Source organism: Platalea leucorodia, assembly GCF_965183815.1.
Source record: "Platalea leucorodia genome assembly, chromosome: Z".
In the NCBI taxonomy this organism is placed as follows: domain Eukaryota; kingdom Metazoa; phylum Chordata; class Aves; order Pelecaniformes; family Threskiornithidae; genus Platalea; species Platalea leucorodia.
Window position 1 is genome coordinate 20,179,580 of NC_138858.1, and position 22,582 is coordinate 20,202,161.

Sequence of the window (22,582 nt, forward strand, 5' to 3'; positions counted from 1 at the left end):
GTTTGAGCTCAGAATGTATGCTCTTAGTATAGTGGAGAGCTGCTCCTTGACTGAAAAAGGTGAAAGGCTCATTGCACATGCCAAACTGAAAAATGCTTTGTGTTTTGAATGGGATTCTATGCAGGAAACATAAAGCTTAGTACTTAACCAAAAACTTTTTTTGAACATTGTGTGGACCTGTAGGTAGGCAAGTTTAAGAAGAGCTACACGTACGAACGGAAAGGCTTTGTTCTGTGGACCTACATACTGGGTCCTACAAATGCACACAGCACCTCTGGAAGCCTGTAGCTGTTTCAGTGGCACAGGCTAATTGATGTAATTGGTTGCAGCTCCCTTCCCGTGAGAAATGCAAATATTTGCAGAAATGCCTCCATCTTTATCTGAAAAAACAGTTCTTGGAGCTTTTTTTTTTTTTTTCCTCTCAGTAAGGAAAAATTTGTAGTCTTTAATACTTTGCCTTAGATGTCTGATGTTAGTGCACAATTACAGCTCTAGTTTTAAGTGTTCTAGATTTTATTCTAAAGTATTTGAACTTAAAATGTCTAACTTCAACATTTTCTTCAACTGTTTTATGATATATTTCACTCCTATAAATGACTGTAGGCATTTACCAAGCTGTTTGTTGATTGCTGTAAGGGACATATATTCAGAAAAATCTAACCTTAGATGAAAGTTCTGGGGGTTTTTTGGGTAGCCAACTGCTATTTTCTTCTTGCAAACTTTGAATGTGGAAATTAACTATTATTTTTTGTTAATATAATTTGCACCACCTTGTGTTTTCTTTTGCAGTCTTTCACATGGTCCTATCTAACTAGTTTTCATGTTTTTCCAGAGGAAATAAGGGAAGGAGAAAGAATGGGTTTGCTCCAGTTTTTAAATACTGAATGCACCTATGTTCCTATTTTCATTATACATAAGTAGTAAAATCTGGAGAGGTTTTGTGTAGCAATTTCTGACTATTTGCACGTTTGCTTAAGAGCCGTTGTTTTTGCTTGCTTAACTTTAGTCTGTTTATTTAGGCCTTATTTGCAACAGAGACTTTTGCTATGGGAATTAATATGCCAGCCAGGACTGTGCTATTTACGAGTGCCAGCAAATTTGATGGAAAAGATTTCCGATGGGTAAGTGAAAAACAGGTTCTGTAGAGTAATTGAATTGCATTACTTAAACCTTATTAGGATTAAATTTACTCTTGACATATCTGCTTCAATGTAGTAGAAAATATTTTTTCTTTCAAAAACTTCTCTTTATTCACTAATCCATTTATAATTAGTGTACAAATTCCTGAAGACAAGATTCCTCAGATTATGCATGAGATTCTTCATTTTAATAGATACAGCTAAAGGACATCAAACACAGGTTAGCGGTGGACATTGGATTAGACTAAGACTTCTGCACAACTTGTCCAAAACTTGTGAGACCCAAGTGTTTTCTTCTGTGTCAGAGGAATGTGGAGAATAAGTGGGCTTAGTATCATATCATAATGATCACTAAATTTAGGTTTTGACAGACCCAAGAAAGGAGATCTTTTTACCTCAGGAGAGTATTGATTGTTCTGTTATAGCAGAGTATTTTGGGTAGCCCACAGAAAAGCAGAAGTGTTTGGAGGGAGAGACAGGTTCTTAAGCAGCTGGAAAACAAATAATTTAAAAGTTTTAAACATTAAAGCCAGGTATGTGATTCACATGTAAATAATAAGGCTGTACAAGTCATCACAGCAAAACTTCATAAATAAGTGTCGTGGTTCATCTTACAGAGATGGGAAGATTGTGGTAAACAGGACAAGTGACTTGACATGCGTTATGAAGTAAACATATCTTCAGTCTTAGTTTGGGCTGTTCAGTTTCATGATTCATTCTGTCTGATTGCATGTCCTTAAGATATATGCAAGAATTACCTACCTTTGAGATATCAGATATGTGGAACTCCTGCTTTTAAAATGATTTAGCACAGTTTTCTTAAGTAGTTTTTGGGATCTGACTTACAGTGAAAATCAGGAAGTTGTTGGGAATGCAATTTCCACAAATGACAAAAAAATCTGTTTTATAACTTACTGAGACATAGGGAACCGGTTATATCTGGCGCTGGTCCATGTTCCCAGTGCTTTACAACCTCTTCAATTTCATGGTTAGTTGGCATAGAAATACTGCTCTTGTTAGGTATCAGTATTTTAGTGTTACATTTGAATAATTTGAATGAAATGACACATTATTTGAAGATGGTGAAGATGCATTATCAGTATGTTGGAGATGTATTCTATTTTAATAATCTCCACCATGCCCAGCCACCTTCCATCACATAAGACATTAGTAAAATGTTTTTTGTGCTTATTAAAATGATGCACCGTGTTATGGAAATCACTGTAGCTATGGGACCATTAGTTAACTTAAACTGCTGACATACATTATTAATAGTCATGGATTTACATCTTAGTAGCTTAGTGACCAATTACAAGTAATGAATTCTATCTGTGAAAAGTTCATGTCTTAGATAACTCTCCTTTCCTAATTTTTATACGTCATGGTCATTTACTGTATAATTGTAAATAGCACTTTATATGTTCTTGACATTTTTCTAATGTTTGCTAATTTTTTTTCTTTTTCTCATTTTATCCTAGATATCCTCAGGTGAATACATTCAAATGTCAGGTCGTGCAGGACGCCGAGGTATGGATGACAGAGGAATAGTAATTCTTATGGTGGATGAAAAAATGAGTCCAACAATTGGCAAGCAGCTTTTGAAGGTAGGAGAGAAGTTAACTTTTTATTTTTTTTTATCCTCCCTACTAAGGTTATTCTTATTTGATTAACGTAACATGTAAAATTACACACCTAGAACAAAAAGTACGTAGATGATGCAGGTAGGAGATGACAAGTCCTAAAAGGAGTATGGGCTTTCACTGAATTCTCATTGAAGCAGGAGTTTCTATTGTGAAACAAAATTAGAAGACTAGTATCATCCTTCTCTGTATAAAAGGGATCTCAGGCAGGAGAGGTAGAATTATATCCTGTTTTCTAGTGATATCACTGCTACTGCAGTATTCTGTTCGTTTCTTGTTGACCACAGTCAGTTCAAGGATATTGCTGAACTAGAAAAGGTTTGCTGAGCTTTCACAAGAATTATTAAAGGCTTGATTCTGCGGTGAAATAAAACTTTGTTAATGGACTTCCCAGTGTAATACACAAACTGGACAAAGTTTTGCAAAAAATGAGGTACATATGATAAATAAGAAGAGTGAGATGGCTGTCAGTGAGCTAAAATTAACTATGGAGAAATTGATAGTGCTTGTAGGAAACTTTGAGGTTGGAAATGAAGAGGTTGAAAAAACCACTCTCGTGGTTGACATGGGCATTAGATTATAGGGCTTCCCCAAACTGTAATGGAAGTTGTTACAGATTATTACAATAATACTCTCTTGCTTTATAATTTGAATGTGAAACATTGCACTCATTACACTTCTATTTAAATTCCATAGCAAAAATCACCATAATGAAGCATAATATTCTGGTGTGTGTGTTGCCTTCTTAGGCTGCTTATGTTAATTGTGCATGCATGTTAAAATTGAAAACTCGCGGAGTTACTCTGCACGCTCTTCAGGAGCTTATAGCCTTGGTACAAATAGCAGGTCATTTGTGTTAAAATGGTACTTACAGTATTATTAGAGTTTGTATAAATTGTGGGAATCATCTTAAGTCAGCATCAGGGTATGTTAATAAAAAGCATGTATTTGTTGCCAAAAAAAATCAGATGCCAATATTTCTCTATTTTGTTAAGACAATTGAAGACCAAGGGTAAAAATATGTACACGACTGCTGTTAGGTATACAGATGTGGATTCTTTGTTGTGTATCTTGCTCTGTCAGTGCGACCTGTTAATTTATAATAAATGTGTACATCACTGTTATACACAGGTAGTGTTTACCTTCTTAAAGTCAGAATTTTCATTATGGCTAACTAACCAGAAATTAGAAAAATAAGAAATTTTTAAAATATTGGTACTCATTCCTGTATGGTAGCATTAGATTTTGATGTGTGTTTTCTTAGTGGAGTGGACATGTATTTATTTGTTTCCATGCACACTTAACGCATGTGTACATCTCTGAGATGTATGAAGACTAAGTATTTTAACTGGATTTTTATGAGTTTTTAATGCTATTTTAAAAAATAGATGTAATTTTGTGGCACACTTATTTAAATAAAGGCTTTATACCTTTGAACTTCAACAGCTGAAAAATTAAGCAGCAGGAGATATGAAATGAGAGAAGAAAAAAACCACTCCTTATAAATAGCATTAATTTTGTGTGCTTATAATCTGTAGTTTATAAAGAATATCCCCCCAAAGTTAATTTATATGAAATAATTGTAAATAGCTTAAGGAAAATGGATATTTCAATTATTTATCTTCAGACTTTCAGATTACTCTGTAAGCTCAACCATTCAGAAGGTGTTTTTTTAAGTTTGTAAGTTCAGTAGTTTGAGAACTATAGAACTCAATTGTGTGAATTAAGACAAAAAAAGGAAATAGATAATTTCCGTTTTTTTGTTGCTATCTATTTTTTGTCTAGATTTTAAGGAAATAATAAAGAATATTTGCTTTATTGAAACTATAAGACCTTTTATTTTTTTCTTTTGAATTATAAGGAAACAAAAGGGAAAAATAATGGCAACTTTTTTCTTTCTGTATTGTCTGATGATTCTCCATTGATCTGAATAAATTCATGTATTGCATTGATTTTTCACACTACTTCACTTGTGAGCAAGAACTGAATTTAAGATTTCTTTGAAAAAGATCAGAAGGGCTATAATGAAGGTATTAATGCTTCTGTAGCTTCTGTAACTATTCAGCCAATTGCTGAAAAGGCAGTAAAAGTAATCTTTTATGAGATAGGCAGTACAACATAAAAAGTACTTCTTATTTTGCTTTTTAAATACAAAACACTTAGAGGAAATTTCATGTCAAAATAGGCCAAAAATGTATGCAGCCTAACATTTCTTCAATATTCACATTTCGTGTTCATCGTTAAGTGTGTCCAAATTAGGTTTTACTTATGACCGACGGTGTTTGCCTGTAGTAAGCTCACAGTCATGTCTTGCAGTAGTAGTTTGCTGCCACATCAAATATGGTGGCTTTGCTCCAGAGTAAGTTAAAGATTTATAGGGAAAACTTCAGAAGAAATAAATTAGCCATATTGAGAATGATAGGGCATTTTTATCATAGCTCTTCAACCCTAATGCATGTCTGATCCAAACCAGTTCTGAATGCTAGAGCAAAACATGTAGGAATAATGTTATCGGCTGCCTAACACTGCAATCTGTGAAGTGAGAGCTTTGAGTGTATTTCAGTACCAGCAGTATTACTGCAGCTGTGCTGTTTGGCTGTGGCAGTGTTCATTGCGACATTGTGTACAGTACTTCAAACTTAAATTCAAAGTTCAGATCTTAGATGGAGTTCTTAGGAGGGATATTTGTAAATATTTCTTAAATGGAGTAACATACATCTGTCTTCTGCAGTGTAACTAGGTTTTTTTGTTTATCCTTGGCGTTTATTTGACCACTGAATATTTAGTAAACCGCTGACTTGCAAAAGTCTATAAAACTAAATGCCTAAAATACTGTTGGATAGCTTTCTGATGACAGTAAATTATAGTTTTATATTTGCATAATACTAAGAAATATTGATGGAAATTTTTTTTTGTTTCCTTAATTAAAACCTTTAGCTACGTTGTGTTAGTTTAGGTAGGAAGTGGAAAGCTTCTCCTCGATGCTAGGTGGCCTTTGAAACCAGAGCAACATCTCTCTAGTTGGAGTTTGGCCATGTTACAAGCATGTATTCCTACAGAGACAATTGAGTTACTGAACAGTGGTAATCTGTCATGTCTCTAAAAGACAAAATTCTTAAGCTAGTTACATTACAGAAATGAATGATGGTATAATGAAAGAAAATATGCTAATGTAAGTAGGTTTTTGAGCCTTGAATTTGAGTATGTAATTCTTTGCATCTACTTATTTCTTCACAGGAGAAGTTAGATGGACTGAAAAATTGAAAGAAAACATACATCTAGCCAGATAAAATATACAGTCTTATGCTTTCCTTGTCATTTGTGTATGGAACATAAAGTGCCCTGATGCCAAGCTGTAGGAGATATTCCACTAGCTACATCTGGCTCCTTGGCAGGGCCTTCATTTATGGAGTTGGCAGTACTGTGCTTATTTGGCCTGTATGCTGCTATTGGAAATCCGTCTGGTCTTCTTGTATTCTATTTTGACTCTTAGGTTGTTTTATTGTGCTAGGCAAATGAACAGGGTAGCAATTCAGACAGTTTAATACTTTTCTCTTCAACTTCCTGCCTGTTTGCACAGCTCTATCATATGACCACTGTGCAGTTGTTGGAAAGTTTCTTAATTTTGAAAGGGCAAATCATCGTTCCCTTATAATTGAGGCAGTATCATTAGATATTTTGTGTTTTAATCATCTGCTAGGTATCAGATATGGCTGTTCTTTTCAGAGTCCCAAGTAGAAACAAAACTATGTTTAGAGTGAAAAGCAATATTTACATAAAAATAAATAAATTTATTCTGATCGGGAATAAATGTAAGATTGGAAGTGGTGAGGAGGTGATGAGAAGCTTCATTTGCTAGAAAAGGAAGTTTCTGGAACAGCAGCTATCTGATAAAGTTGATGGAAATTACTACTTTTGCGTAAGCATAGCTACCTGTCTGCAAAAGGAATTAATAATAAGCCTTGGGCACCAGTGTAATTTTGTGTGGATTTCTGACATGGAAAGTGTGTAACAAGCAACTAAAACTCTTGCCTGGGTTGTGAGAAACGACGTAGTTATGTAATGCTATAAAAAACTGTGATAAATTAGAATTCAGGAAGAACAACGGTTAATGTGTAGAAAAGAAATACTGGTTTAGGCAGAAGTAGTTCACTTAATCTTTGACTGTGAGGTTTTTTGTTCCTTCTTTTGGCTTGTCTGGTATTGACTGATAGGTCATGGGTCTGCTCCTGCGTTGGTCTTTCTGTGTTTTAAAATAAGTACGGGTGTGTATGCTCTTGAATTGGGTTGAAATATAGTAAAACCTAAAAAATTACCCAATGTAAAAGTGTAGATTGTGTTGTTTGAGTGGCTGGGGTTTGGGATGCTTTTTTGTTGTTATTAGGTAAATTTAGGACAGTCCAAAACTGTTGTTAGTCTTTGTTACTCTTCAAAATACCCATATATGTTAACATCATACTCTTGAAATTATTAGTGTGGTTTTGTTCAAATGATCTCCTTTTGACTAATATATAGAAAACCCTTCCAGTGAATGGGATTTTTTTTCAGGTGGTAAGATTTACTGTGTTACATTGAGTTCTCATTTTGCTTTTATAAACTGTACAGAATTTTTACTGTATGATCAGGGAAGAAGCATGGAATTAGAGCATCAACAGAGGTCCTTCTTGCAAATGAAATGCTTAGCACTGAAGTAAAGAAGGGGAGGTTGTCAGATATGCATGGCTGCCACAGAAGGCAAGATCAGGGAGCTGCTGCCCATCTCTATCAGGAGGCTCAAGGTACAATCAGATGCAGGCTAGAGCGTAGCAGTTGTTTACCACAGTGTTTGGCAAAATTGCAGCACAGGTTTCTTTGGCAAGAGGATATACTGATACAGTGTCTATCAATAACGTGTTCTTGTGGAAAATGTGGTAGCCTGCATTGAAATTGGTGTGGAATGCTTCGCTTTTATGGTGAAGTCTCCGCAGAATCTTTAGTACTGCTGGTTGTCCACCCCTTTTAAAACTGTACTGTGTGCAGATTTTCCATTTACTTTTCCCCAAATGCTTTAAAGATGTTTCTAGAGAAGCCAGCTGGTATTTCAGTTCATTTCCCATAACTTGTGAGTGAGTAGTAATTAACAGCTTTCCATTTAGTCTTGTTGTTTGGGACTATGTACAAGACAGCAGGTGAAGCCTTGTAGTGAGACTGTCTTCCATCAGCATTCAGTCCCTCTGCAAACATCAGCTTAACGTGCCAGCTTAATTATACTATTCTACTTTGGTTTAACTCAAAGCTTACTCATATGGAGGAAAAAAAAAAAATAAGTCTCAGGATTTGAGAAATTTACCAAAGCCTAGTTTGAGAGAAGAATAGACTTCAGCTGGAGGTTGACACGAACACTGTTAGTGAAAAGCTGTTGCAAAATCTAAAGAAATAGATTGTCACTAGTGGTTTGTGGACAGTATAATGTTCTTTCTAATCTAAAGTCGTGACATAGATGAGAATCTTAATGAAAACAATATTTTGGATACTTTATCAAAACTTAGATAAAAATAATTTTAATGTGAAATTTTTATTTTTATTGTAAACTGCCAGACTTTTCTTGTTCTTTGAAGCTTGCACTGCAGCAGTTTTCCAGGCTTCAATTTGGGAAGGTACTTACCTTCTAACCTGAATTTTAACATCTGCTTAAAGTCAACAAGATTTTAGCGTGAAATCATGGAGAGAATTCAGCTGTTTTAAGGGAAACATATTCAAATGCCATCATGAACAGGGTCACAGTTTTGTAGATAATTATGCAAGCCAGCAGATAGAAGGGAACAGCAAATGGTTCTTCTTCCTGACATTTGCAGTATAAATGTGGGAAGATGGCGTGTAAAATTGTTAGTCACTCTTGAACTTCACCTCAGGCTTTTCTAGAGTCAGTAGGACTAAGCTAACTGGTATTATTAATTAATTGTGGTTGCTGCTTGTTAATACCACAAGTTACTTGGAAGTTTTATTAGGTCAGTCTGTAGAAAGCAGTTTCCCCCAACTGACAGGTTTTTGGGAAATTTTCTTGTACTTTGGTAAACTCATCACTACATATGCAAATGTGTTTTGACTGATTAAGCTAGATTTTTTTTCTGTGCCTTCTTATTATTAAAACAAAAAAGGCAAGTATGAGATGGACAGAAGACAAAGTTCCTTTTTTAAAATTTATTTTTATTTTAACTTTTTGTAGAAGTATATAGTCTTTGCTAGGGCACACAATTCCTTTAAATTAAAATATACTGCATATTTACTAAAATTGTAAGTTGTCACATCACTGACCTGATACCTGTAGTAGCAAATCTGAAACCAATGAGTGTTGAGGATCTCAGCTAGCTTCTGCGTGCAGATACAGATACTATTTGGGTTTTTCCATTTCAGCTTTCTTTGAGTTCATCCAGCTTAGAAGGAGCAAAATTGTTCTCTCAAATGTATTATACAAATGCAGTTATAAAGTAATCAGGCCAGCTCAGATCCAAAAGAACCATTGCACGGTATGGTGTTGAACACATGTTAAATTACCTTTCTCCCCGCTGTCCATTTGTGTTCTGTGCAGAGCAATTTATGTAGCAATGCTATGATCCTGGTTTGGGGAGGGCCAATTTTTAAATTTTTAAGTTAAAGTATGATATTTGTGTTGTATAAAATATTTGAAGTTTTAAATATTTGCTTGAGAGTTTAAATATTGCTTTGTTTAACTGGGATGCCTTGGTACAAGTGTGTAGGGGTTTTTGTATATTTTTCTGTGTTCAGTTTGGAAAGAAGACAAAAGGCTTAGGGGAAGAACAGAACTTGGTCTTCCCAACCTGAAGTAAAACTAAGGATAGTTAGAATGGTAGGAGCTACTGTATTAGAAAGGGTAAATGATTGAAAAGCTCAGTCATTCAGAATTAACTTCAAACGGTGGTAGTTGCATGTGAGAGAAATCAAGGTACATTTTTTTTCCTTTTAAGTCTCTTATTACAACTGGAGCATTTGTGGAACCCAAGCCTGAGGTATTTTCATCGGCAAAGCCTGCTGAAGCAGTCTTCTGCCACCCACAGCGGCTTCTGTTTGTGTTGGTGCGCAGCTGTTTTTGGGGCAAAGCAGTGAGCCAGATTGGTAATATATTTGTGCTTAAAATAGCTGCTTACCATTGTCTGCTAAAAATAACCTTGCAGAAGGGGTTTTTATCAGTTTTGCAGTCATGCTAGTGTAGCTCAGGATAACCCTGTTATCAGTATAACTACGCAGTCTTCTTTGATGTTTCTGAGACAGATCGGATTATTCATGTGGTAACTATATCACTGATACGTGGAAAAAATGTGTGCTGTTAATTAATATTTCACTAAAGGTATTTCTGTGTCTTACAGATGTATCAAGCAGTCACTTGCATTTTTATTTAATGAGGTTTCTCATAGAAGTTCGTAATGGTGACTGTCAGACAGCTAAGTGTACTTATTTCCCCCTTATGAGGAAAAAAGTGAGAGACCTTTTAAATATCATTAACGTGTTCTGTTCTTTGCTGTTTTTGTAAAATGGTTCTTTGTTTCCTTTTTGGAAACTCATTCATTCAGCTTATTTCTGGAAACACTGATAAGCAAATGAAACGGTCAGTGGACCAAATGGCATAAAATATGTCCTGTAGTATATCTGATTCGTGTCGTTATGAAAGATACTTTATTGTTGCTTTGCAAGTTGCCTCTTTGATCTTTGTTAGCTCGTGATGTCCCTGTGAGTTACTTTCAGACAGCAGTTGCTGTCTTACGTTCCCTGTGAAAGCTTTGTACACGTTTTCCGTGAGAGCCTGGAGAGCAAGAAAGTTATGTGCTCAATTTGTTCCTCTCTCTGCATTGGAACAGTTTTGAAAATGTAAATATTTTTCTCCCACTATAAGAAAGAACAGAGAGAGTAACCCTTAACAAATGTACGTCTTCCTCAATGCTACGTGCCATAATGCAGCAATGACAGCTCTCACATCTCTGGTTAGACAAGGCTTCCAAGTCTTAACAGTAATTAAAAGAAAATGTGGAAAAACCCCTGTGAATATCAGTTCCAGACACTAATCTTCCTCCTGCCCTGTCTTTATATCTTTCTAGTTTACGCGGGCAAGAAATGGTAGGACCAGTGAATGCTGAATGTCCTGTTGGATGATTTGATTGTCTTAAGAAGAGACTCCGTTCTGAAATCGTTGGCAGTTAAACAAGGCACAGTGTATAGCAGCTATAATCTTCATATAGTTCTTGACTAAATTATTTTTGTAGTGAATTGTTTATAGTCATGTTTTTGATTTTTAACATTATCAGCTTAAAACAATCATTCTTTTGCAACCCAAATCTTGGAAAACTTGAAATTGTGCTACTGGTAAGTTGGCTCAAAATTTCTCCAGAAGTGAAGTGGTTGCAAGTGCACGAAGTAGGTCATTAATTTCTGAGAACTTTACTTGATATATCCAGGCTGTTCTCATGTGTCAAGACAGTTCTCATCCAGAAGGATAAAGAAAGCTTGCAAAATTGTTCTGTTTTTTAAAAAATACTCAGAAATAAATATGTTGCTGCTGTCTGTTGAAGATTTGGGGTGGTGGGGACTGCCCTCTTTGAAGGGGTGAAGAGGAGGATTACTTGCATAAGGGAGGCCAGAGAACTGGGATGGTAGTTCTCCAACAACAATAAAGTCACGAGCACAACATGTGTTTGAAAGTGACTTCTTGGTGCCTGTTCGAGGCAGTCTTTCTCATCAACTTTTGTTGCAGCTCTGATCAGTTAGGCTTTTGACCTCTCTTTTGCATGAGTGGCTGGTGGTTCTTCCTTTCTCTGGAGGCAAGGGAGAGGCTTCCTCAGAGACTCAGAGAACTTGAGGCAGATGATCGCGTACCCTAGCTTGTCGAAGAGAAGGTTGATGAATTTTGATGGGAGGATTTATGGTAGAGGGTGAGCTAAATGCCATGCACATGCTTCGCAATATTTTAAAGAAAGTAAGAAAGAAAAGCAATCGATCTGGAAGCTGGTGGCACAGGGCTTGAGCAGAGAAAGGGATTGCAAGAAGAGCAAACCATCATGAAGAAAGTGTAAGTTAAACTGATTTGCCTCATTATATCTTAGCAGCAAGCAAAATCCAGGGTAGTCGAACACTTTATACTGTGTAGGCTCTTCGAGAGCAAGTTAGGAAAGGAAGGCCCACCATTTCCATTTTCCTGTCAGTAATATATCCCTTCTTCCCTCCCCTCCTTTTCTTCCCTTCCCTCCTCCATATGTATCTGATGTATGTCTTTGGGTAACCACTAACTGCCTCTTCAATAATCATGCCACTCTTTATAATTTGCCAGAAAAGGCTGATTGTCTACTCATGTTTTTTGTGTATTTAGTATAGAAGAGCAACTGTATTTTGCTGTAATGTTTGCTAGGGCAGCTAAAAAACCCATATGTTGATACTAGGTAAATGAAGCAAGGGCATCCAGGTGATGGCTGCCTGTTAGATGCAAGTCTGTTGGTAGCCTGGGGGTAGTCAGTAGAGACTAATGCATGCTGCAGAATTCACTGGCTGTGCTGAACGTGTACTACAGTAAAGCTACTATAGTTATATTTAATTTGGAGAAGTAACAGTTCAAGTTTTCAGAAAAAATGAGCTTCTCAGAACTTTGGATTTTGAATGCCGTATTGCCTACAGAACAACACTGAGAAAACAGGAACTTCTGAAACTTGGAGAGGGATGTGTTTATGAGACGAAGGAACAGGAACAATTCACAACTTTTGCCAAAGCAGGATTTGTATTTAAACTGCTTTGTCTTAATAGAATGGTCTTATTTTCAAATTGTAAAATGCTGATCATGTGTTTAAAATAAAAATTGCCACATCAGCAACTGGCTCAAATGCTGCTTTTCAAATAAGTCTGCTTTATATAATCTTCGAAATAGCTGGGGTTTTTAGTTTGTTTTTAAATCACTCCTTCTTCACAGTTCAACTGTGCTGATTTCAAAAAAGCCTTTAAAGTGAATCTGCAGGAATTGTTTGGTCTTTGTTGGCATGTTCTGTGCATATATTATAGTTGTATAAAGTTCATTGTTTTCTTTTCTCACTTTATGATAGCATTTAAGTGACACTTATGTGTGACACTTATGATTTTATTCTTTCAAATAGTTGATAATCTTGCAAGCACGCAGCTAGGTTATGCCGTAAAGCTATTTAACATTGTCAGGAATGGTCAGAGGGGTTCCTAGTGCGATCGGAGCAGTCACAGCAGCATTTTGCCAGATCTCCGCTGGTCTGTAGATGTGCCAATGGCTGTAGCCAGCTGGTGGGTGTATTCCAGCTGCTTTAGTTGGTGCCTGGCTACAGCAGTCGATGTTGCTGTAGGAAAGAATCTGACCCACTGTTAGCTGACACTGGTGTAATTATTGTGCTGTTCTTTAGTAAATGCCATTCTTTAAATGGTATTCTCTGTTGTAGAGAAGCAATCTTTTTAGGGAGTGGTAATTTCTCTTTCCTAGAATAACTGATATATTTAGAAAAATAGGCAAGAGCTTGCGTACATAATCCTTTTATCAGGTCTAAGGAAAAAGCTGTGTTATATGTTGGTTAGCATCAGCAACAGAAGTTCTCTCATCTTTGGTGTATCAGACCAGAGACATCTGTAGAAGCTTGAGCTTTCTTCCGCAGACTGCAGCTCAGCTGTTGATGATGTACTTATTGACACATTTCTGTTCATAGAAACCTGTTTGTGGTAATTTCAGAACTGACGGTGTTATTTTAAATACACATTTCATGATCTAATTTAAGAGGTATTTCTGTTCTGTGGTGCATCACTTGAGGTGAAAACCTGCCTGTGTATTTATGATCTACTCACAGATGTAAGCTAGAATGACTGAATGAGTCTCTGGCCATGGAAAGCAAAACATTAGGCTATATGATTTATCTTAAACTTGTTTTACATGTATTCATGTTGGTGCTTTCTGAGTATAAGCACATGCTGAAGGCTTCTATGTAACAGCTGGGTTTTTTAGCTGAGATGAAATAATCATGCAGTGAGTAGGATTCTGGTGTTTGTAAGGTAGTCTCACAAGGCTCTATATCTCACATACAGCAAATGGGACTACAGTATTCTTAAATCTCCTACATGTGAAGGAGTCTTAGATTTAAACCATCCCTTACTAAATCTGGCATCAGTGCGTCAATGGATGTAGTATCAGAATTCCTGACTGTACATTTAAAATTGAAGGAAAAATGTGTATATTGTGGTAATGTCATTTAAAATCCATTAGACTTAGCTTGATCTAGGACAGCGCTTGATCAGAATTTCAGCATTTGCATATATATGAACTAATCATCTGTTGTTTTTTTAATAGCCAATGCTGCTTTTATTATGTGTGATGAGGGAATATCTCTGCTACATACCTTACTGTATAGCAAAAGGCAGAGAAATTAGTTGCAAGAGGATACAGTATAATTGGTTTCAGGCAAAGCAAATCTTGAGCTTAAAAGAAAGTGCAGAGGAACGTGTTTCCCAGTGTCAGCACTCTCTGAGCATCTAAAATGTCTGATCGAATATGTTGAACTTTCAGCAATCATAACAGTTGCATGAAAAATATGTTTTGAAACATCATCATTTTCTTGTTATCTGTTTTAGTTGTTATTAATTTAACATGTTTAGTCATGACTGAATTTACTCATAGGCCTTGTTGAAATGACAGCACTTGTTCAGTTTTATTTCACGCATAGGTCACTCTTTAATAAGCACCAAATACTAAACCGTTGCAAACTGTTGCGCTTCATCATCTAATAACATACTTTCAGATTAAATTTCACTTGCCATTTTATTCCCTATCATGCAACTCTGTGGATTGCAGGTGTCTTCAGTGATCTAGTAGTATTTTTAGCAGACCTTGCTATTTTTCTCTCTGTGCCTTTTCTAGATTTCTTATAAGTCCAGACCTCTTTGAGTCTCCACTGGGAAATTTTGTTTTGAAAAAATACCAGATTACATTGTTTTTCTCTTTAGTAATTCACAAAGAGTTTTGGGTTTTTTTTAAATCCCTTAAAGACTTAATTACATTAGTTTGGTGGGGGTAGGGAGTGTACTGGCATAAGCTTTTCAGGAACCAAGGAGGTATGATAATCCACGTACTTGTTAATACCTTCAAAGAGGTCTGAAAGATTTGTGAGATCTGACTTGGTTTTATAAAAACTCTATTTATGCTGCTGTTCTGCTGTATTCTATCCAGCTCTCTGTTGCTTCTGGTTTCCACTCTTTTTGTTGCACAGAAATTGTCATTTTCTGCTTCATAACTGCTGGATTTCCCTTGGATCCTTTCTGAAGAACTGTCAGGCACCTGTTGCTTTGATACCAGTGCTACTTTAGATGCAAGGTTATGCACCGCAGTTAGGTAATTTCATACTTAAGAAGTTTTGGGTCTCTGTCATTTGTTTGCAGGGACTTCTTGTTTGGTTTATCAGGATGGCCTTCTGTGCTGACACTTAAGTTAGAGACAGTTTCTCATGTTTGCCCTTTGCTCAGAGAGGCTGTAGTGTTGAGGTCTTCTGCATCTTACCTGGGCACTGTTTAACTGTTCTGTGTGCTCTTTGAATAGCAGGTTGTTTTAATGTGTATCAATTAAATGTTTACTCTTCTAATGGTAATGAAGTCTTCCTCTTGGATAAGAACAAAATAACAGCCATGGTGAATCAGGCCAAAGGTGCATCTACTTAGTCCAGTACCTTTTTTTGACAGGGGACAGCAGTAGGTGTTCTTAGAAAGAAAGAATGGGGAAAGATGGTGGTGATGTGATATTTCCCCACAATACTTTCCCAGCATCCTTTCTTCTTAGGTTATTCAAAATACCTGTAAATACCACCTTGTAAAAAAATTGAACAGAATCCCAGACTGGTTGAGGTTGTAAGGGACCTCTGGAGGTCATCTTGTCCAAGCCCCTTGCTCAAGCAGGGTCATCTAGAGCAGGCTGCCCAGGGCCATGTCCAGATGGCTTTTGTGTATCTCCACAAGTGGAGAGTCCACAACCTCTCTCAGGCAACCTGCAAAGTAAATAAATTTTATAATGAGACATATACTTAAGTTAAAGAAGTTGTAGACTACCTATTTTTGAACAGACTTCCCAAGACACCAACGTGATCAGTAAGTCTTAAGAGAAAAAGGTGTGCAAATGAGTTTTTCCAGAGTGTTAAAATAATGGATTGATTTAAATAGTTAAATAACTATTATTTTAAAGTTAAAAAAATGGAATCCAAATAATAGACTGTAAGAAACATCTAAGTTTTTCATCTGAACTTTTCATTTCATTCAGATCTAATTTATAATACTGTAGTATAACTATAGACACGATGAGACATGTAAATACTGTTACATGTTCAGCATAATAAAATTGCTTAGGATTTGATGAGACACGTAATCTAAATTCAAGACAAGTTGTACTACCCATCAAGGCAGCTCCTCATATAAAACACTGCATCATGATTTATTTGATATGTTCTTATATGCTGCAATTAATATTTTTTAACTGGACAGTGTTCTTGGATCTTTTTCAGGGTTCAGCTGATCCCTTAAACAGTGCATTCCACCTGACGTACAACATGGTATTGAACTTGCTTCGAGTAGAAGAAATTAACCCTGAATACATGTTAGAAAAATCCTTCTATCAGTTCCAACATTACAGAACTATTCCAGAAATAGTAGAAAGTAAGTATTACTGTATGTTTTACTCACAAGAGTTAGTATAAAAGATGCTACACTGTGAGATTGGGTAGTTACACTTCATTACGCTTGCAAGAGTTTATACCTGTGCAGTTCTTGTCTTCCCTGCCAACAGTTGCCACTGCACCATTTGCTGTATGCTATAGTTTCAGGAGGAGTAATTTCCTCTTGTTCTTAGGACCTATATTGATGTGCACTGTCAATCTATGAAGAGCGCTTTCCTCTCTGAGTCAGACAAGAATGGTTGTCACATTGCTAAACTGTAGGACAGGAAGAAGGAAAACCAATTTAAAAGTTCTTGTGGCTTGTTAGAGGTGCAGAGAAGAAAAGTCTTATTCCTTTTTGATATACAGAATTTAGCTAAAAGAAACAATTTCAATATCTCATTACAATCTCTAAAAAGAACTCAGGCACACTGCATTCAGAGTAGTATAGGAAAAAATGTTTAATTAAAATACAAAGTAAAATTCAGAAAGGACTGAGACATTATTTGCACTTCACTGAGGAACTAAAGTTTGAGCCATGATCTTTAAATAGTGTGTTTTCATGAGCCAAAGTCAGTTTCCAAAGATCTCAGCCAGTGTTTGAAAGTGAGGCCTCTTTCAAAACTTAACCCAGAAGAATCTTAGGAACACAAGAGGTAACTACTTCCTTTGCCACTGATGAATGAGCAGTTCATCTGTTCATTTCTTAATTGAATATTAAGAGAGACAGTGGGGGGGGGGGGGGGGGTAGCTTTGATAGACATGCAGAGGGAGGGTTTTGATTCCCTTTGCAGAGTTTCTGTTAGTTTGTAGGTGCAGTATTTAAGACAGTAGTAGTCAAATGTAGTATGTATTTCCTGTGAACTTCCCTGTTCCAATTGGCATGCCTAGGTCTTCATTCTGGCATTCCAGCATTGCTATTTAAATAGAGAAATGGAGGTGGAGAACATTTTTCATATTTCTTGGACATTTTTTGTTTAGGCACCGTGCTGGCTGTTAGAATTTTGTAATCGCTTCAGCAGCAGTTAAAAACACAAAGGAGACAAATGGTTGTTTAGATCAAGGAAGAAATTATGCCATGAGTATGGATTGCTAGCTTTTTTCTTCAAAAAGTTGGCACCTAAAAATAGGGAGCACCTCCCTGCGCTGTCTCTCAAGTCCCCGTGAAGTGGGATTTCTTGAGTCACCCATGTGCATTCAAATAGCATGCAAGAGGGTGAATTGGTATTTCTACCAAAAAAGAGTTTTTTATAATGTGTCCTTTGTTTATGTTTACTAGTGGTATTACCAGTGTAAGAGCATGAAGCATGTTGCTTATAATAAAAACCGATTTGCCTAAAGAAGGTGTAAAAATGTTGGAGGAAGAAAATATTGATTTCCAACTGATGAAATCAGAGCCTAAAACAGGCTAGGAAGAACATTTTCTAACAATGTCCCTCTTGTTGGAAGACATCTTGTTAGAAGATGTCTTTGAGCAATCTTATTTTCATAGGAGGAGGTAGAAGAGCGCTAGTCAGCAGTGAATGCCCTCCTACAAATCATTGCAAGTTTTGTGGGACTTCTGTGCAACCTTAAATCAGTGATTCCTGGACAATTGGGTGTCCAACCTTCTCTGTTTTCTCAAGCCAGTTTATTTTAAAAAAAAAAAAAATCTTAGTATTAATATTTAATTTCCTATAAATAAAATTCAATGGACACATTTACAGATTTCTAGCTTTCCAGAGAATGGATTGTTGTAAATAGAAAATGAATGCCTAAAACGGCGACAAAATACTAGTTCTGTAGATCTGAAACATTGATATCTAAATCTGTGAAGTTATTAATTTCCATGAGATTTTACTTTTTATTATAGGAGTGAATAATTTGGAAGGACAGTACAACAAAATAGCAATTCCCAATGAAGAAAATGTGGTCATATACTACAAAATCCGACAGCAGCTTGCAAAACTGGGTAAAGAGATTGAAGAATATATTCACAAACCGAAGTATTGCTTGCCCTTTCTACAGCCAGGAAGACTGGTAAAGGTAATTTGATTTTTCTTTTGTTTTGTTTTTATTTAAAATCTCTACCTATCCGTGAAATTTGAAGGGTTCATTTGTGTCTGCCAGTTTACCATCTTGAAAAACTACATGCATTGCACTAAGTAACAATTTTGACTTTCATTATGTTTCTTTGTGAAATGTTCAGCAGTGAATTAAAAGAAATACAGTTTTCATGGTAAATAATAGTCCATGACTGCTGTTGTAAATATCAGAAATACAAAAAGATGTGCTTGCTAGAATGTGACTGTACATGGGTTACATTACAACATCTTGTAATATTTTCAGGTGAAGAACGAAGGTGATGACTTTGGATGGGGAGTGGTTGTTAATTTCTCTAAGAAATCGAATGTTAAGGTAAAGTGTACATTGCCTCCATTAGAAAAATATATACCTTACAGCTTTTTCTGAAAATAAGATAAAACTCGTATTTTCTTTGTAGTTTTCAAAGGAAAAAAAAAAATTTCCTTTCACCCCAAATTTACAAAAAGCTCAGGTTTTCCTGAAGTGAAAGTATAAAGAAAAAATCTATGGAAGGTAGGACAAACCCTAAGTGCTGTTTTCGTTTTTTAACTTCTGGCATATTTATGGCGGAAATGCTTGTTTGTGTCTGGGATAAGTAGTTCAAAAGTCCACTTGGCACTACAGATGTTTCAAACTAGTTTGTTTCTGAGACATCCCCAACAGCGCTGCACTAAGCTGTTCATGGGAAAGACACTATGTTACCTACTCTCCGAAAATCTATAGAAGCTGTGAGTGAGGGTTGCGAGCGTAGGGAGACTGACATTTGGCTCTACATAGAAGGATGTCCTAAACTGGGGAACTGTGGCTTGAGTCCTAAGCTACTTCATAAGACATGGGATTGCTTGTCCTCTGAGGCATTGCTGTAGAGTTGAGGGTTGGGAAGTTACAGTACAAAGAGAGCGAAACAATAGAAATGGATTCAGGGAAATGTGGAAGAAAATACAGAGGGCAATGATGCAATAGAAGCCAGATTTGTTTTTCCTTCCAAAAATCCAGTTTTACAGTTGGTCTCCGTACAACCCCAGAGGTGATGTTTTGGTCTCCCTTTCAGAAGTGCTTTGACAGGCTACTCTGCTGGCTAAATTAAAACTTAAGTTTAAAGCATATTTTTCTGTGGTAGCATTTTTGCTGTAATTTTGGCAGGAGACCATTGGCATTAATTACTAGGTCTAAATGAGAAGTTGTCTTTGTCAAGTTCTGGTGGCGCCTGTACGTTGTGGCACCTTTTGGTGCTTCTCTAATACATATTCATTAAAGAGGAAATGAGAAAAATGTGTGCATACAGAACTTATTAAAAGAGATTTTGTTTTGGTTTTCCATCTTCTTTTTGAAAGTCACATTTCTTTCTTTTTCAAGTTGGAAAACTGGACTGTTACTGCTCTTGCTTAAACTTTTGCTTCTAGACTGCTTTTTTCATAGAGCCACATGAGCAGTAAAACAGATTTCCCCCTCACCCCAGCCTTCTATATAAAACTGCCAGCTTCTGTGTCACTGGAGGTGTTTCTTCTATCTGTGCCGTATTTTATCCACATATATATTTGCTTTCCCTATCTGGCCTGTCTCACTGTTGTAGAAAGCCTTTAGGTTTGAATGTTAGCTTTGAAATTATGGTCTGTTCTGCAGGAGATGGCTCTGGCTCCAGCACCACTTTTCTCATTAAGTCATTCTAGCAGCTGGGTTGAATTTTTCCTCTGAGTTCTGTGGAAAGAATGACAATAGGTGCTGAAAATTACGGAACAGACTTAAAGCTATGTAACTTTTAAAATTGGTATGGAAAGACTAGTTTCTATGAGCAGAGGCAAAACAAATGACTTAAAGAAGCTGTTATTTACTCATTTTAATGTGTCTATTCAATGCATTTTTGTCCTGGGATACAGATGCATTTCCCCATTACTCTTTAATGTAGTAGTATACTTACTTAGTATTGGAAATATATCACTATTATGCCACGTCTTTAAACCTTCATCCAATTCTATGCTGTGGTAGTTCTTTTGGATTTGTTTTTAGAAATGATGCTGAAGTCAGTCTATGCTACTAGTTTTTCTTTAGTTGTAAATTTTTCTTCACTGTATCATAGTTTCTAATTACATCCTTCTCTAGTGAGGAATATATGTAATTAAGATTGACATTTAGGGTTACAGTATATCTTTATTTCACTGAGTAATTCTCTTTGTTCATTGCAATGTGAAAGCAAAAGCATGAGTCATTGTCAGTTATGTTCATTGTTATTTATATTTAGATGGTTTTCAAGCATAATTTCATGATGCAGTGTTCCACAAAATTGTGAATGCAAATAATACTTTATCCTGAATCACAGTAGACAGAAGAATTTATTTCAAGCAGAGGTGCTTGCTATATGATGTACAGTATAGTAGGCAGCAAAGTAACTATTTGCTTTGGAATTCATAAAAAAGCCCAAATGTTTTTGAGTAAAAAATTTCGTTTCCACTAGATCGTGCCAGCAGTATGCTAGTTTTATTGTTGTGCTGTTTATATTATTATCTGATCCCTGATTCTAGACATCAAATTTTTGTCTGTTGACAGTCATTGATATTAAAATTTGAGATGCTGCAATTCGGTCTTCCTTATTTAGATTATTATAATCCTTGTATATTAAAGCTAAATTTACGTTAGCTAAATTTACATTAACCTTACCTGTTCACATTTATTTATAATATTTACTACATAAACATCGTTTTTAGTGCTGTGTCATGGTCATTGACTTTTCTGTGAGTCTGATGTTATTAATCTGGGAATCTGAATTTGTTATCTGTGCCATATATCTTGATTTGCAGATATGATGAGCTGTCTTACCTAGTTTTGTTTCCAGGCACGTGAGGTAATAGATGTTTCAGGGCAAATCTAAAATACTTGGAATACACCTAATCATGCAATATTCTGCCAAAGAGGGCAGCATTTTATCCTTGAAGCGTGTGAATTGATGCCACATGAATCAAAGGGTCATTCAAACTTGATATGACAGAGATGTCTGTGACTAACAAATTTTTCAGGGTGTTCTAGTCTCCTTTTCCTCTTGCATATAAAAATGTGGCTATTCCTGTTCAAAGGTTTAGTACCTAAAATGTTGTAGGAAACCCACTGAAGGAAACAGTACACATTGAAAAACCAGTTCTAGATTAAGTCACATCTGGTCAGCATTGTCTAAAAGCCATGGGTATACATAAACTTACAGAGAGAGATATTAACAGCAAATGTTAATGACATTTACACTCCTGCTTTATTAGTAGGTTTACAATATAGTTACTGATAGAAATATTTTTTTCCTCTCATAATTTTCTAGACATCTCTAATTCCAGTATTTTCTGTAGCATATATGTGCAGCTATGAGTTTAGTCACTTCTCCATTCTAGTCAGCATTATGCTTTCCGTGGCTCTGGCTGGATACTGATTTGGTATATGTGGATATTATTTTAAAATTCTAATTCAGAGAACAGCAGTGGTATGGGTCTTGTACATTGCTGTAGTGCTTTCTGCAAATGTAGGATAGAATTGAGAGGAACAGTTTCTTCCCCAGCAAGTAATTGCATTTCTTGAAAAAGTTACATACCTTGTAGAACAGGATAACCCTGTTTTTCTGTTCAGTTTACTATGGCAGTTTCTTGTAGTACTTCTGAGAATCTCTTAGAAATGCTACCTGGCTCCACCCTGCTTGCATGCAGTGAAAGAAAATAGTATGTTGTAGATTTGTAATGAAAAATATTGCCCTGTAAAATTGAACTGAGCTAACACAGGATATGGAAAAGATTGTTCTCTCTTTTTCTCATGTATTTGGAAGCAGAGAAGCTTGCACATAGTATTTTAAAAGATGATGTCTGCCTTCGGTGTTAGGCCTATAACTTAGTTCTATTCAAAGTCATAAAAAATATTTGCTTAGGGTAGGAGTGTATTTGAGCAACCTTAATGCATATTGATCCAGTCAAATAACTAACGTCGTGTTTTTTAAAGCAGTGTATAATAAAGGTTACGGCTTTGTGAACAATAGTCTTTAACCACCATATCTGCATGCTTGTGTTCTTTAAATGAGTGTCAGATGTTACGTGTG

General features: G+C 36.0%; 1 protein-coding gene across 1 annotated transcript in view; it reads left to right on the plus strand.

The window, feature by feature from the left end:
* MTREX (Mtr4 exosome RNA helicase) overlaps positions 1-22,582 on the plus strand; it is a 47,856-nt gene that overhangs the window by 13,284 nt on the left and 11,990 nt on the right. The window contains exons 14-18 of the mRNA XM_082336703.1: positions 1,020-1,121; positions 2,618-2,743; positions 16,306-16,456; positions 18,308-18,480; positions 18,784-18,852. Coding sequence (XP_082192829.1) covers positions 1,020-1,121; positions 2,618-2,743; positions 16,306-16,456; positions 18,308-18,480; positions 18,784-18,852 — 621 coding nt within the window. The remainder of the gene's footprint in view (positions 1-1,019; positions 1,122-2,617; positions 2,744-16,305; positions 16,457-18,307; positions 18,481-18,783; positions 18,853-22,582) is intronic.